The 17,305-nt window shown below is 34.8% G+C and overlaps 1 protein-coding gene across 8 annotated transcripts in view; it reads left to right on the top strand.

Moving 5' to 3' along the window:
- PTK2 (protein tyrosine kinase 2) overlaps positions 1-17,305 on the top strand; it is a 420,621-nt gene that overhangs the window by 240,770 nt on the left and 162,546 nt on the right. For all 8 annotated transcript variants that reach the window (XM_074202742.1, XM_074202744.1, XM_074202735.1 and 5 more), the window contains 4 exons: positions 211-351; positions 2,409-2,486; positions 5,439-5,546; positions 13,477-13,594. In XM_074202742.1, the coding sequence (XP_074058843.1) occupies positions 211-351; positions 2,409-2,486; positions 5,439-5,546; positions 13,477-13,594 (445 nt within the window). The remainder of the gene's footprint in view (positions 1-210; positions 352-2,408; positions 2,487-5,438; positions 5,547-13,476; positions 13,595-17,305) is intronic.

Here is a 17,305-nt window from a genome sequence, read left to right as displayed (position 1 = left end):
TTGCCACCATGTTAGATTATAAAGAGATATATTTATTGTTGGTTAGTCTTGATCAGGATAACAATAGGTGATATGTGATGTATGATCAGAGATGGGAAAGGCTGCTAAAAGGATACATATCTATACCTGTGGGAGTTCCTGGTGTATAATTGAATGGTGGTTTTTAAACATTGCTTAGATGAATTGCTTTTGTTTTATTTTGTTGTGCAGGCCAAAACTCTCAGAAAACTGATACAGCAAACATTTCGACAATTTGCCAATCTTAATAGAGAAGAAAGTATCCTGAAATTCTTTGAGATTCTCTCTCCTGTATACAGATTCGATAAAGAATGCTTCAAATGTGCTCTTGGGGTAAGTAATAAAGCATTAGCAAAGTGATCGATCATATTACTGGGAAACCAGTTTCTTTGTTTTTTAAAAAATAAATTTATTTTTTCATTTATTTTTCCAGTTATATCTAAGGGTAATTTTCAGCATTCCTCCCACCTTAAGATAGCAAATAATCTGATACAGGTTATACGTGTACAATCATGTAACACCTACTTCCATATTAATAATGCTGTGAAAGAAGAATTAGAATAAAAGGGAAAACTACAAGAAGGGAAAACAAAAAACAAATTAAAAAAATGAAAATGCTATACTTTGATCTACATTCAGATTCCATAGTTCTTTCTCTGGATGTAGATGGCATTTTTCATCACATATCTTTAAGAATTGTCTTTGATCACTATATTACTGAGAAGAGCTGAGTATATCATAGTTGATCATTGCACAGTGTTGCTGTTACAGTATGCAGTGTTCTCCTGGATTCTTTTGTATTCAGTTGACTGTTCACAAACATATGTTGTCAAACCTCCTTAATTGGTTCCCTGAAAAAAATGGTGTTACAGCCATTCCATAGGAATGATATTGATGCTGGTAATAAATAGAGAGGAGATCAATTTAGATTCAACTATTAGTTAGAATGTAGTAGCACAATGAATAAAGTCCCAGGACAGGAGTCAGGAACACTAATCTTCCTGAGTTCAAATCTGACCTCAGACATTAATTGTATGACTCTGGACAAGTTACTTCACTCTTTTTGCCTCAGTTTCCTCATCTTTTAATGAGTTGGAGAAGGAAATGAGAAACTGCTTCAGGAACTTTGCAAGGAAAATCTCAGTGAGGGCATGATGAGTCAGAGATGACTGAATAACACCAACATTAATTAAAATCACCATTAAATATCCTATTTTGATCTCTTTGTATAACAGTATTATAGTGTGAGTTGTTTATTATTTTGTTATGACAATTATTTTATTGCATAACCACATTGGGACATTATATATGGGGAGTATTTATACTTTCATTTCTGATTGAAAAATTTGACTTGAACATGTCGGTGGAAACATAATTCAATTTTAAAAAATTTGCCTTGGTGTTTGGGGTTTTTTTTTAACCACAAAATGTATTGATTGTATTTATATGGATTGGGAAAAAGGGGGGGGGGGGAATCTAGTGGCACTGGTTTCATTTTTTTCGTGAAATTGTTTATGTATTATATTGGCACTTCTGTTGTCATTTAACCATATGGTTTATTTGTTAATTTAATTGATTTACTCGAAGACTATATGAATCAATATAAACATAGTTGATGAGCAAGTTCAACAAACTGCTGAAAAAACAACTAAAAGGTAGTTTTACAAAATAAAGTACCAGGATAGGTGGTAATTACATAATCAGAATCAGAAAAAGTAGTTACATAATCAAACTATTTGTTGAGTGGAAAAAAAATTAACTTATCACGTATTGTGGCAAAGTAGATATAGAAATTGTCTCTGAGTAAAAAAACCTTGATTTAAAATACCACCTTTGAGTCATATTGTACACCATTCTCTCTCCTAGACCAATTTCTAAGACCACAGTTTCTTTCTAAGACCACAATGTTATGCAGTTTCTGTAATAGTTGGTGATATGAACTGGGGAAGGAAATATCTTCACCATGTCTTCTTTTTAACAATAAACTCATAGGACCAGATCATACCAGAGCAAAGCAAACAAAAAGTTATCATAACTTATGCAGTGTTAAGTCACTATTTATCTTTGGAGAATTATGAAGAATCTTAGCATTATGTCAAGCCACATTGGATCATTGTGACCTGTAGAACTTTTTATGATTTCAGATAGACCAGAAAAAGACCATTAGAAATCATCTTAGTCAGCTCCCTTATTTTATAGATGAAGAAACTCAGGCTGTTATAAGGAGTCCATTGGCTCCATATCCAGTGCTCATTCCACCACACCACTCATAGTATTTAAATATACTCTGAATTAAACTAGCCTTCTTCATGTTGTTTCTTCTTTTATGCTTATGATCCTGTACTTACTCTTCCCCAACCTCCAATTTTCATCCTTTCACCCCAATAAAGTCAAGTTGGATCATTTCCGTGGAGCTGGCAATCGGCCCAGAAGAAGGCATCAGCTACCTTACAGACAAGGGCTCCAATGTAAGTGTTTCTCTCTATTGTTTTGTTACCAAAATTGCCGTGCAATGGTGTTCCATACATTGTCAATTCAACAATCCTCAAAGGTGAATGAATAGTTTTATTTTTGAATCAAAGAAAGTAAAACTAGGTCATTCTTGGTAGAAGCTGTAATTCTGCCATTGATTTTTGTCATAGAAAGGTTTCCAGGGTAGCAAGGCAGAAATAAAGAATCATTGGAGACTCATTGAAATTTCTTTTCTCTTGCAGTATGAACTCAGTGATTTTTTTCATGTACTTTTTTGAGATATAGTTATTAGTCACTGTATTTTCTATAAATATATTCTTAATTTCCATCATGATTAATATTTACATGATACTTTAGAGCTTATAAATCTTGTTTCTCTAACAGCTTAGGTAGGAAAGACAGGTATTATCTGTATTTTACAGATAAGGGAAGTGAATTCAGAGAGAATGTCTAAATTTTACCTAAGTAATAGGGCTAGTCAGTGGTGATACTGGAACTTAGAACTATGGTCTTCTGATCCCTTGACCAAACTTGACTGCCATATATCCTGAAATTATGGCTTAATAGTACTTTATTTCATAGTTTGAAGCAGCTTTTCTTTTCTACAAGTATATTTAGAGATATAATCATTGAAAGAATAGATCAAAAATATGTAAATTATTCAGCATCTTCATTCAATTAAATGAAGTGCCTACTGTATACAAAATTGAAAATAGGAAAATAAAAGCATATAATATAGTCTCTAGCCTTTAGGATATTTTATCTAATTACTAAATAATTATAATAAAAATTATACTTATTAAGGTATAAATTAACAGGTCTGTAAAGAAAAAATTACTTGTAACCTAGATAAGGGAGAGGAGTTCATGTGCTGTCAGTATTTAATAAATGGACCTTTTTGTCATTGGCACTCATTCTGTGACAGCTGGGAGAACCGTATAAATCACTCCCTGAGTCAAATATTTATAGTTAAATTTTAGTATAATAGGTCTAGCCCTAGTTGTTTAAAAAGGTATTCTAGAATCTTCACATAGAAATGTTTGATTTTTATAATCTTTTCTCTTATGAGCTGATATAACATACTATACTTTTCCTGGGGTGATGATATTTTTATACTTTCTCTTTTAGTATAAGCCATTTGTGAACATTTTCTGCCATATAAAATTATAAATTCTTTAAAGACTTGGCCTAGCTATTACTTGTTTTTATACATAGCACCACATTGTGTAGCTGTTCAGTACATGTTTGTTTAATGAATTAAATGATTGCATTATATGTATATTTCTTTAAACCTGTTAGAGTAAAAAAATTCTTTGTTCATATTGTCAGAAATCTATAGAAAGCCAGTGACATATTATGTTTGTATGTGCATGGACATGTTTATTAATATATATGTATGTGTGTGTGTGTGTGTATATATGTATATACACACACACACACACACACACATCAGTGGGATCCTTTCTCTCTTTCCCTGGTCTCAGTGCCTCCTGACTATCAATTTTAGTCATTCTGATATCCTGGGATTTTTGGCCTTCACTCTCCTATATTCATTTAAGGTGGCCTTGAGTGTGGTTGGAACAAGAGCCTAACCCACATACTCCTATGCACTCATGCAGATTAGGCTAACTTTCTTTTTTCCTTAAATTTTATTGAAACTTGGGGAACTGAAGATCTTGACTCTTGAAATCACTTTCTGGTATCCATAAAGTTCTTCTTATACTTGATTTGTGGACCTCAATGAGTGAGTTAGGCAGAGAAACTTTCTTAGCTGAATCAGTTCAGAATGTTTTTAATGCATATTCTAATTATTTTTCTCGTGAATGACTAAATTTCCTTTTATCTACTGTTAACCCCCCACCCCCCAAAAAAGATTTTCAGATGCATTTTCTAATTTTGGCACAGGGTACATTAAAATTAATTCAAGGTTCAGTAGAATAAGAATCGGCTCCTATAAGTCCAGTACTTTCGCAGCATAAAGGATTTCACCCAATCTCCACTTGGTCCATTATTTAGCTTCTATTCTTTATCTCCATAGTAGTATGTACAAACATCTCTATCTCCATTTTCTCAGGAAGACCCACAACCATTATTCTGTTTGAAATCTTACTAAAATAGTTCCATTTAGAGAAGATGGCCATTGAAAGAATCACTAGCAAATGTTGCGCTCTTAAACTATTCACCTTAAAGGTCTTTGACACATTAATTCAAATATTATTTAAATAGTAGTACTTAAGCCTATGTTATTAAGTACTACTATTTAAATATTATATACATTTATAAGTAGTAGTATTTATTTTTAATATTAAGAAGTAACATTAGTTTGGCTAATAGCTTGATGCTATTAACGTTAATGATTTAACTAATATTAAATGACAGTGTCATTAATACTATGTTTTCAGGGTGAAAGAAAGTCACTTATTTTACTTTAATTTCCAGGGCAGATGAAATCCTTATCAAAGCCATTTAGTCTTCTCAGTGTTAAGAGACTTTTTTTTTTTTGTAAGAATGTTTCTAGGGTCAGCTAGTGGCACAGTGGATAGAATAGATAGAGGTCCTGGAGTCTGGGGTATCTGCATTCAAATCCAACCTCAGACACTTAATAATTGCCTACCTGTGTGACCTTGGGCAAGTAACTCAACCTCATTGTCTTAAATAAATAAATTTTTTAAAAAAGAATGATGCTATATTCAGGGAATACTACCAAATTTTTAAATTTGAGTTTTTCATTTGCCAAGGCATCATTTTGATGAAAGACAGTGCATCAACAGATGACAAGAGATGAAATAAACTCTTGTTAGACTGGTGGACAGAAGAACAAGAGGGCAAATTACCCCTTCCCAGTTTTTAAAACAACATGAAAAAGAAGTTACTGGGCCAGGATATGTTTTGGTGAAGCCATGTTCTAGGTGTGTCTAAAGGCATTTAGAGAGTCTCTATCTTTGCAGCCTACACATCTTGCAGACTTCAATCAAGTTCAGACTATTCAGTATTCAAACAATGATGACAAAGACAGAAAAGGAATGCTACAACTCAAAATATCAGGAGCACCTGAGGTAAGAGACTCCTACTACACGGCCAATAAAAGAAAACTAAGAAATGATACAGTTATGGAACAAGGAAATAGCTTTAAACAGGAATCATTATGAGGGACTATTAATATGTACAATAATTGATGAAGGGATTATACTGATTCAGATAACCTTTACTTTTATCTAGGATTTCCTTTGTAATAACCTTATTAGACAAGTATAGTACAAGCATTTATTATTATTCTCATTTTGCTTTTAAGGAAACCAGGTTGCTTCAAGTTTAGGTTTGTCACAGTCACAGAGTTAGTGTTAGAAACTAAACTGAAACTACCGACTTCATGATTCATCATCACCTACCCTTTAAGTATTCCACTACACCAGATGTAAAGACCAGTATTGTCTTAAACTATTTTTACTTTTACTATTTTTTTTTTACTGCTAGTCCAAGCAGGAGCAGCTTTTGATTAATTACTACCTAATTTATTGTAGAGAGCCTCTGAGAATCCTACCCAAACTCTTAACCTACTTGCTTCTTAGGGTTTTTTTTTCTGTATTTAGGTTCACTTATTTTATATTAATACAATAATCTTGTTATGAGAGTAAAAATAACCCCCCCAGAAGATGAGAAACCTCAAGAATAGTGAGAGAAAAAATGTACTTCAGTCTGTGTTCAGATTCCAGTGGCTCTGTCACTGGGATGGGTTGCTTTCTTTATCATAAATCCACCAAAGAAGTTGCTTCAATGTTTTTCCCAGAGTTGCTATTACTAGCTGTATTTTTCCTCCACTCTATTCCTCCCCACTCTCATTTATTCTATTCTCTCTCTCCTTTCACCCTGTCCCTTTTCAAAAGTGTGTTGTATCTGAGTACCCTCTCCCACAATCTTCCCTCTCTTCTATCACCTTTTCTCTCCTTCCCTCCTCCCCTATTCCCCCTATCCTACCCCTTTCTTCTCATTTTTCTCTAATATTACAATAATAGTGTAAGACAGATTTCTATACCCTATTAAGTGTGTATGTTATTTCCTCTCTGAGCCATTTCTGATGAGAATGAAGGCTCACTGATTCTCCGTTGCCTTCCCTACATTCCACTCCATTGAAAAAGCTTTTTCTTGATTCTTATGTGAAATATCTTAGCCCCTTCTTCTTTTCCTTTCTCTTCCTCCCAGTACTTTCCTTTATCACCATTGATTCCATCTTTTTGCTACATTATACAATTATATTCAGCTCCTTCCTGTGTCTTATCTATATATGCTTCTTCTAACTGCTCTTATATAAATAAAAAAGTTCATATGAGTTATCAGTATCTTCTTCCCATGAAAGAATACAAACAGTTCAATACCATTAAGTTCCTCATAACTAATCCTTCTCGTCCGCCCTCTCTATGGTTCCCCTGAGTCCTGTATGTGGAGATCAAATTTTCTGTTCAGCTCTGGATGTTTCAATAGTTTCAAAGTCCCCTGTTTCATTGAAAGTCTATCTTTTTCCCCAGAAAGAGGATGTTCAGTTTTGCTGGGTAGTTGATTCTCGGTTGTAATCCAAGATCTTTTGCCTTCCAGAATATCATATTCCAATTTCTATGAGCTCTTAATGTAGATGCTGCCAGATCCTGCGTAATCCTGACTAGAGAGCCACAGTAGTTGAATTGTTTCTGGCAGCTTTTAGTATTTTCTCTTTGACTTGGGAGTTTTGGAATTCCTGGAAGTTTTTCTTTTGGGATCTCTTTCAGGAGTTGATTGGTGAATTTCTTCAATTTCTATTTCACCCTCTGCTTCTAGGATCTCAGGGCAATTTTGCTATATTATTTCTTGAAAAATGAAGTCTAGGCTCTTTTCCTGTCATGACATTCAGGTAGACCAATAATTTTATTTGTTTGTTTGCTTATTTAATTATTTGTCTGTTTTCAAGGTCAATTGTTTTTCCAATGAGATAGTTCATATTTTCTTTTAATTTTTGTGGGGTTTTTTGGAATAGTTTTATTTCTTCCTGATTTCTTGCAAAGTCATCGGCTTCCTTTAGTTCTATTCTGCATTTGAAGGAGTTATTTTCTTCAGAGGGCTTTTTTCCCATTTGGCCTAAACTGACTTTTAACATATTGTTTTCTTCAGTTTTTTTTTTATTTCTTTCACCATACTGCTGATTTGGTTTTCATGATTTATCTTCATTGCTCTCATTTTTCCTCCCAATTTTTCCTCTACCTCCATTAATTGCTTTTCAAAGTCTCTTTTGAGCTCATCCATAGCCTGAGCCCATTTTATATTTCTCTTGGAGGTTTTCAATATAGAAGTTTCGATTTTGTCATCTTCTGAATTTCCATGGGACCAAATTAATTTTCTATGGTCAAATTCTTCTTTTTCTTTTGTTTGCTTATTCCCTCAGCCTATGACTGATTTACCTCACTTCCAAGACTTTGGGGGTTTTTTTGGGACACCCCATTGGGACTTTAATTCCTCCAAGGTCTTATGAGAGGCTCTGATTGCTTTCTTGCTCTGGTATCTGGGCGCCCACAAGTGTTCCCCTCTGCCCTGGAGCTGAGAGGAAGGTTCCTGCTCGCCTATGGTGATGTGAGAGCCCAAATTGCAACCTGGATCTGAGTGTGGGCCAACAGCTGACTCCTGCTCCAGGGAGAGTAGAGAGACCTCTGCAGTCTCCCCTGACCCCCTTACCGTTTGTGGGCTGCACTCTGGAGGTGCGGGCTGGCTTTCCTGATTCCCACTGCAGATTCTCACCTCAGGGCTGCTCTGAGGCCGGCTCTTGCTCCACACTCACTCTGGTGTGGCAGGGTTCTCTCACCACCCCTTCAAGCTGTTTCCAGTAATCCCTGGGCCAGGAGGTCTGGAAACTGCCCCCTCTGTCACAGATTCAAGTGTCCCTCAGGGATCTAGGCACCTGGCCGGCTGTACTGTGATGCAGCTTTTTTTAACCTCCGGTCCTGGTGGAACAGACCTTTCCTGTGGAACTTATAAGTTGTCTTGGACTGGGAAATTGTATCACTCAGTTTTTCTGTGGGTTCTGCCCCTCTAAATTTTGACTAGAGTCGTAATTTGACAACTTTTGGAGTTTTTCAGGGAACAAGTTTCCAGGAATTCCTGTCTTCACACTACCATTTTGGCTCCACCCTGGACAATTTTTATTAAACTTATTAGACTAAAATTTAATTACATTATTAAATATCAACTGCTAAAGAAAACGCATGATGGAAGTACTATGAATTTCATTGATAGAAGATGAGGATATAATTTTAGTTGAATATTTGCATGTTTTCATTGAATCAAGATATTAACAACATTTATGTGAAATTACTATTTATTATGAAGATATCATTATAGAAATAGAATTTGTGATTGTTACCTTTCTTATTATCTCTGCATTTTAAACATAGAACACCAGATAATTAGAACAACTTCAGACACAAGGTTCATTCAGTTTTATTACTGTCAGACTAGTTTCTTCATTCAGAGCCCTGAAACAGACTCCATGATTCTATAGCTGGGGGAAAAAAAATTTCAGAAGTGGTTAGTCCAACACTACTCATTTTAAACATGAGGAAATCAATGCAAAAGAGGTTAAGGCATTGGTCGAGGTCCTACATATAGTATACAATGCTACAAATACTAAAATATCTATGTAATGCCAGTTTAAAAAAAAAGAACTCTAGGATGTACAGTGGTTAGATCACCGGCCCTGGAGTCAGGACTAGTGAGTTCAAATCCAGCCTCAGACACTTAATAATTACATAGCTGTGCGGCCTTAGGCAAGCCACTTATCCCCATTTGGCTTGCAAAAACCTAAAAAAAAAAAAAAACCCAAAACACTTATGGATAGATTGTAAATAGATACCAGTGCAGTGATGCATTCACAATATTACTGGAGATCCTTTCTACCCAGACATTTTCACCCAAGACATTAACTGAAAGTTAGAGGCTTTTTTGAAACTTTACTATGTCTAATTAGTGGATAATTCCTGTTGTCCCTCATACAAGTGTTGCCTTTTTTAAACTAAGCTTAAGAATTTTAAAAAAAAATAGTATAATTGTTGAGAAATGTATACTCAATAATTAAAATATCTTTTGACTAAATAAGATCATAAAATTAGTTGAAGGAATTGCAGAAATCATCTATCCAAATTATTCACAATTCAAATGTTTACAAATTACTGGAGGCAGCTCTTGGTGTAGGATAAAGATAAAATTGTTCCTGTCCTCAAGGAGCTTCCATTCTATGCTGAACCTAAAGCAACAAAGTAATTTGAAGGGTAAGGGAGCAAAGAAAATAAAAAGTTATAAAAAACCAGGAGGAAGTAGGACATAACTAGGCGCAATTCTAGGAGGAGGCAAAGTGGAAAATGTAGACAAAATTACTGAGGAAAATGTTCTTTTAAGAACATTAATGATGACTTAAAATATAGATAAGGCATTTAATTGTTTGATACATATGTAACTATGTAGAAAAGAAATAGTTGTTAATTAAAATATCCTTTGTTTTTAATACATTGCAAAATCTTCATATATTTGCTACAGAAGGTAAATCTACTTTTCCTTTGATACTAGACTCTTTAGCTCTTTTAGTATCAATCATTCCCCATATATTGCCCCACAGATTTTTATAAGAATAGATACAAGGCAACTCAGTGGTGCAGTGGATACAGCATTTGCCCTGGAGTCAGGAGGACCTGAGTTCAAGTCCAGCCTCAGACACATAGTACTTACCTAGCTGTGTGACTTTGGACAAGTCACTTAACCCAATTGCCTTGCCAAAAAAAAAAAAAAAGAATAGGTACAAGAAAAATGATTATCCAACAATTAGAGTTATATATTTGAAGATGTTATTCAAATTATATATTTTTGAAAGCCATTTAAAGTTTTCATTTCATCATAGATAACTTTTCCGTTGAAATATCAATAAGTAGTCTGTCAATATAGAACAAACATATAACTTAGATTAAAAATATATCCGAGAAAAGAACTGTGGATAAAATTACCTAGTAAAAAAATCATCTTTGCTGCCAATTAGTTCCCCTCCTCTCAGATTCTCCTCTGCCTTACCTCATTTCAACTGAATTTCTTACTTCAAGGCTGGCAGTGATCTCTGAATTGCTTGATCTTGCATTTTTTTCACCCATCCTTCTTGACCTCCACTGATTTTACACTGCTGACTTTCTACCTCTCCTGAATCATCTCTCCTCTGGGATTTTATGACACTTTTCATGACCTAGAGTCCTGTTTCTTCTGTGACCTATTTGATTTTTTTTTTCAGTCACCTTTTGCTGAGTCATCAGCCCTATTATGTCACTTAACTGTTTGTATTACCTGAGGCTCCATTCTCTGGGTCCTCTTTCCTCTACTTCTCTCTTAATGATGTCAAAAACAATCATGATTTCAGTCATAGATTCTCTGGGCAGGTGAAGCATAGGCTTATATATCTAGCGTAATTCTAGCTACTACTAACTGTTCATTTCAAATTGGATGTACCCATATACATACATACATATATACATACATATATATATGTATATTATATTATATTATATTATTCAACTTGTCCAAAACAGAACTCGTTATCTCTCTTTCTATTCCTACCCATCCTAAGCTCTCCCTTCTTCTCTGTACCCTCATTCTTCTCTTCACCCTCATTCTTCCATTTTGCTCTGATTTTGTGACTTCAGCTTCATCCTCAGCAGTATATTCTCTCTTCCCATATATCCATTTAATTGACAAATCTTGCCATTTTTGCCTCTATAACTCTCTTATATTTGGTCCCTTCTTTCTACTCAGTCAGCCACCACCTTCATTGAGGCTGTATCACATCTCACCTTGACTGTTGCAGTGATCTCCTAACTGATTGCTCTGCTCCAAGTCCATTTTCACTCTATTGTGCCCTCTAACCAAATACCAAAGTAATTTCTTAAAGAAGATACCTGAACTATTTCATTCACTGGCTTAGTTAACTCCAGTAGCTTCTTAATTCCTTAAGATAAAATATAAACTCCACTGTCTGTCTTTTAAAGTCCTTCATAACTTCACCTAACTCTATAAATTCTATTTCCAAATTCTTTTATACAGCTCCTCTTCTGCACTTTATGTTCCAATCAAGCTGGCCTTTTCTGTGTTTCCTCTCACCCAACATTCCATCACCACATGGGCACCACCTTCTCTTCCCTACCCCAAATCCCTCTTACTCACTTCTTCATGGCCTTTCTCACCTCATTCCAGACCCAACTCAAGCATCATCTTCTCCATGAAGCCCCCCATCTTAATAAACTTGAATTTATACACATAGACACACACATTATCTTCCAATAGAATCTAAGCTCTGACAGCAGAGATAGTTTCATTTTTGTCATAGAGCTGGACACATTATGAATGTTTAAAAAATAATTGCTGATTAACTTGTTGTCTTCAGTTCCTTCCATAATTTCAAAATTCATCAGTATTGTATTAAAGATAGTGAATATCCAAAGAAGTAATCCTTGTACACATGGAACCATCCCTGCTTCTTCAGGAATAGATGATGCCAGGCTCAATTTATTTCTTCTTTTAACAAAGTTAATTTGAAAGATTAGGATTAGTTTGCCTGAATGATGCTGTCTCATAGAAAAGAGAGAGCTACATGGGCTAGACTGTTTCTGGACAGATTAGATGAAAAGAGCCAAAGAATATTTTTAAATAATTCATGCACTAGGTGAACATTAAGAAGATTTTGAAGTAAGGGGAAAAAATTCTTAATACAATTATCCCAAAGAAGAGTTCCCCTTCCTTGAAGTCCTAAATTTGATAGCTAGGTGATGAGCTGTTATAGGTGTGGAGGAAATCCTTGTTCAGTTTGCTTTGGATTAGGTGCACACCCTAGCCACTTGCAACTCTTAAGATTCTGGGAAATAATGACTTTTATGCCTTTAAATAGAACTATCAAGTGCTGATACTCATCTGGATAGAATGAAGGAGTTGAATGGGGTGGGGGGCAAAATTAACTCCCGGGGGTAGGTAAGTGGTACAAGTAGATAAGCCTGAAGCCAGGAAGATGGTTCTTTCTGTGTTCAAATCTGCCTCCAGACACATACTGGCTGTATGATATTGGGCAAGTCACTTAACTCTGTTTGCCAAAGTTTCCTCCTCTGTAAAGTGAGCTAAAAACAGAAATTGCAAACCTCTCCTATATCTCTGCCAAGAAAACCCCAAATTGGGTCATGAAGAGTCATATTTGACTGAAATAACTGAAAAAAAGCAACAATTCCCTAGGTAATTGTATCATATGATCATAGACTTAGAACTGGCAGTGAATCTTAAAAGATTATCCAGACCAGTCTCCTTACTTTATTCATGGAGAAATTGAGGCTGAAAATACAAAATGACTTACATAAGGTCACATAAATAATAACAGTGGCAAGATGTGAGCTCAGATCCTATAACTTCAAAGCCAGTGTATATTTTGTTCCCAGTAGCATACCTGCCTTTCTCCACATTGTTTGAATTTTTTTTTTAGGTTTTTGCAAGGCAAACAGGGTTAAGTGGCTTGCCCAAGGCCACACAGCTAGGTAATTATTAAATGTCTGAGGCTGGATTTGATCTTGGGTACTCCTGACTCCAGGGCTGGTGCTCTATCCACTGTGCCACCTAACCGCCCCTTGAACTTTTTTTAAATTCAAAACTTTGAACTTTTAATTTATCAGCTTTTCTTTGTTTTTGTATATATTCTGGATAAGAAAAAAGAACTTTCTGTCATTTATTCTAAGTGGTGACTCTTTAAACAAATAAGTTTTTATTTCATATCTCCTATTACGTAGTCAGGGATTGTATACTTAAATGTCATACTTTTTTCCCATTCACATATTCTAGTATGTTATGTTTGATCATTGCTTCTACTCTGCTTTTAAATTTATACTGAAGTCTGATGTCATGGCACAGCTGTTCCTTTGAATTGGATAACAACAATAATGTCTCTTTTCTCCCTTTTAGCCTCTCACAGTGACAGCCCCATCTTTAACCATTGCTGAGAATATGGCTGACTTAATAGATGGATATTGCCGACTAGTTAATGGAGCCACACAATCTTTTATCATTAGACCCCAAAAAGGTACAGTGCCATATCTCTTTTGTTACTTATTTTTCTATGTTTTGATTATACTAGCAGATTTTCAGTAGGTTTTAACTGCCTTTCTAAAACATGAGACTGGGCAATGTACAAAATTTGGAAGCCATAGTTCAGTGTAACTTTAGCCTGTATTCTTTATCTAAGAAGGTTATACAGTACATGAGAAATATAAGGAAGATTTGAGAAGATGTTAAAGCTGTGAAGAAAATCATTTTTTATTCTCCTTAGTAAATAAAAGTTTGATGAGCAAATATGTAATAGGGAATTGAGAGAAATGTAAAGACAATAACCAGTGGTTCTTACTCTTTCTTTCCTCAGAGCCCTGGGTTTTGATGTTCCAATTTAGTACATTTCCTGTAATGTTATTGATTAATATATATGTAAAGTTCTATATTTACGCCTTTTGTTTCAATTAAAATTATTGCCATTGGCTAATTTAATTTTGTAGTTAACATTCTATTCTAGGATTTTAGATAATTTTAAGAAAAGTGCTTTCATTCCCTCTAGAGAATTACAGAAATGAAAGTTTAGTACTATTCTCATTTTACCACTAAGGATATAATAATTAATTTTACATTATTTTTTCTCCTGATAATATTTCAGGGTACCAAAGTTTAATACTTAGAATTTCATATATGAAGGTGATACGTACTTCTTTCTATGTATTTCTACCTTCAGCTGTATTTCTACAGTTCATCACCTCTCTCTCACACCTCCAACTATATGTGTTGACCTGAGGAGTCCCATTTATATTCTGATCCCCAGCTTCAATCACACCTTCCTATTCTTTGTTCTCTTTTTTGCCTCCTTTATAGCTTGTAAAGTTTTCCTTAGTCTGACTCCATCCTGTCTTTTCAGACAGATTTCACATTACCTTTTCATGCTCTCTTTATTACAACTGATTTGACCTGCTAGCTTTTCACTATGCATGGCTTTGCAGCTATCTGCATGCTTTTATTTAATCTCTCATTCCTGAAACATTCTTCCTTCTCATATTCACTGCTTAGAATTCCTAGCTTTTTTCAAGACTTGAGTGTTCTTCATACATAAAGCCTTTCCTAATCCTGTCAGTTTATAATTTCTTATTTAAAATATCTCTCTCTCTCTCTCTCTAGAGAGAGAGAGAGAGAGAGAGAGAGAATAAGTGTATAGGTGTATTTTACATACCTAAACACATTATATGTCTACTTACATGTATATGTGTAAGCATAAGCATGTGTCATGTGTGTTTACATGCATGTACATAGCTGTTATTTTATGTGCACACATTTTGCATGTTTAACTTATATATGTTATATTCCTCCAGGAGAAGGTGAGTGGACAAGTATGGAATAGATGGGGGCTAGTTGTTGAATTGTCTTTGTGGCACATTATTAACATGATTTTTTTAAAAGAAAAAGACAGTTCACATCTATCTATCTATCTATATGCATACACGTACATATCCACACCACCATAGACACATACAAAGTGATTTATGGTTTTCAGAATATTTTTACATTCATTCTCTCATTTGTCTTATAATAACCTCATTAAGAAACTAGCAAGAGTATTCCTGGCTGCTGGTTTCAAACCATGCTACCTCCTTTCAAACCATTAAACCACACTGAACAATACCTAGGAGATAGTAAGTGCTTAATAAGCACTCTTTTTTTACCAGTTCATCTTCCCGCTTTACAAAGGAGGTAATCGAAGATAAAAGAGGCTAAGTAGTAGTTAATAGTGACAAGAGTCCCAAAGAGACCAGAAACACCTATCTAACCATTATGGGCTCTGCTGTTGACTTAAAGGATTGACTGGGATGCTCAAGATTCCCTATTCAAGATAGAGAGATTAGTGCCTTGCTGCACATTTTGGTCTATAGTATTGAACCTCCTAGAAAAAGTAGTATGTAAATTGAAATTTAAGAATAATATTGTTAGGTAAATGGGATAGAATAGTGTCAATAGTATTGAACCTGGAATCAAATGACCTCAGTTAATACTTAATAGAATACTTAGTAACTTTTTGATCTTGAACAGCAACTTCCTTAGTACCAGCTTCTGTAATGTAGGAAGCGAAATATTGGTCCAGTCTGTTTTCTTAATTTATTGTAAGGATCTCATGAGATTACCTGAAGGTCTGGAATCAAAGACATAGAAACAGTACTTTGTAAATTATAAATTCTTCCTTGCACTAATGTGTGCTTAATAAATGTTCATTACATTAACATGTATGGGATGCTGGTAAACCCTCAAGGCTTATAGAAAGGACACATGATGTTTACTGTTAATTTGAAGGAGAGTAAACTTAAAAGAATAAAAAAATGCATGAAAAATATAAAAAGGTAGTATAAAAATCATTGCCCAACAACTATGGCATATTTAAAAGTTATATATGCATGGGATTGGTCAATAAATGGTTAATTTTCTTCATATATTTTACATAACCAATGTTTAATTCTTCTATTGACTTTTTTCCCATCTTTTGTCTGGATTGTGAAATAGCTGACACAGAAATTTGAAGTCTTGCTAGATCCTGAGCTTGGAATCTTTTTCCTCTTCTACTCTAGTTAACCATGAGAAAATTCTTTATCAGGCAAATTTTCACCAACCTCTCTGCCTTCCTCCAAATAAGCTCTTCATTCACAGAAGACATTAATATAGTTTGACTGCCATTTGGTCATAAAAATGATAACTGTCCATTTTCAGCATAGGTTCTGCTTGTCTGTAAGGCAATTTTTCAACTCCTCCAGAGACTGTGTCATCATGGTGCATATTAATTACTATACTTTAACATTCCCATGCTAGCAAATACAACTTTTGAATTGTAGATACATGAGTACCATCATAGGCATTGACTAGTAATATTTCCTGAGTGATGATGACTTTGGACATGGTGGAGATAGTACTCAATATGTAGTCAGATAACTCCTGGCTCCAAGACATGCCAGCTCGGAGACTGGTCACTTAGCCTCTCTTAGCATTGGTTTTTTCATCTGTTAAAAGGGAATAATTGGGGGACAGCTAGGTGGCACAGTGGATAGAGCACCGGCCCTGGAGTCGGGAGTATTTGAGTTCAAATGCAGCCTCAGACACTTAATAATTACCTAGCTATGTGGCCTTGAGCAAGCCACTTAACCCTATTTGTCTTGAAAAAAAACCCTAAAAAAGCGGGGGGGGGGGGACTGTTATGGGCTATTATGAAAAAGTTGTTCATCAAACTTGAAATGCTATGGAAATAAGCTTTGGTGGTATCTTTTAGATAAGTTTATACAAAACACTGTGGTGGATACTGTTAAAGGATTATAATCTATCAGTGAACTTTTTGTTTTGTTTTTTAATTTGTATTGATGCCCTTTGATATCACTTATATTTTCAGTGTTTCCCTTTCCCTCCTCCCCACCCCCACCCCCTGCCACAAGGAAACCATCCTTCATAATAAACAATTAAAAAAGAAGGGGAAATTAGTTCATCAAAATTAGGCACCACATCAGAAATGGCTGAATTTCTATGCATGTCCCACAAACAAATCCTCTCTGCAAAAAAAGGTGGAGAAGATGCCTTCTCATTGCCTCTTAGTGTAATCTTGATTATGATATTTTCACAGCATTCACTTTAGTGATTATTTTGCTCTTTTTGTTCTCTCTATTTACCTTGTTTCTGTCCTTTTATATATTATTATTGTTCTATTTACTATATTTTAAATTATTTT

Source organism: Macrotis lagotis, chromosome X, assembly GCF_037893015.1.
Source record: "Macrotis lagotis isolate mMagLag1 chromosome X, bilby.v1.9.chrom.fasta, whole genome shotgun sequence".
NCBI classification, from domain to species: Eukaryota; Metazoa; Chordata; class Mammalia; order Peramelemorphia; family Peramelidae; genus Macrotis; species Macrotis lagotis.
This window is presented reverse-complemented; position numbering and strand designations above follow the sequence as displayed.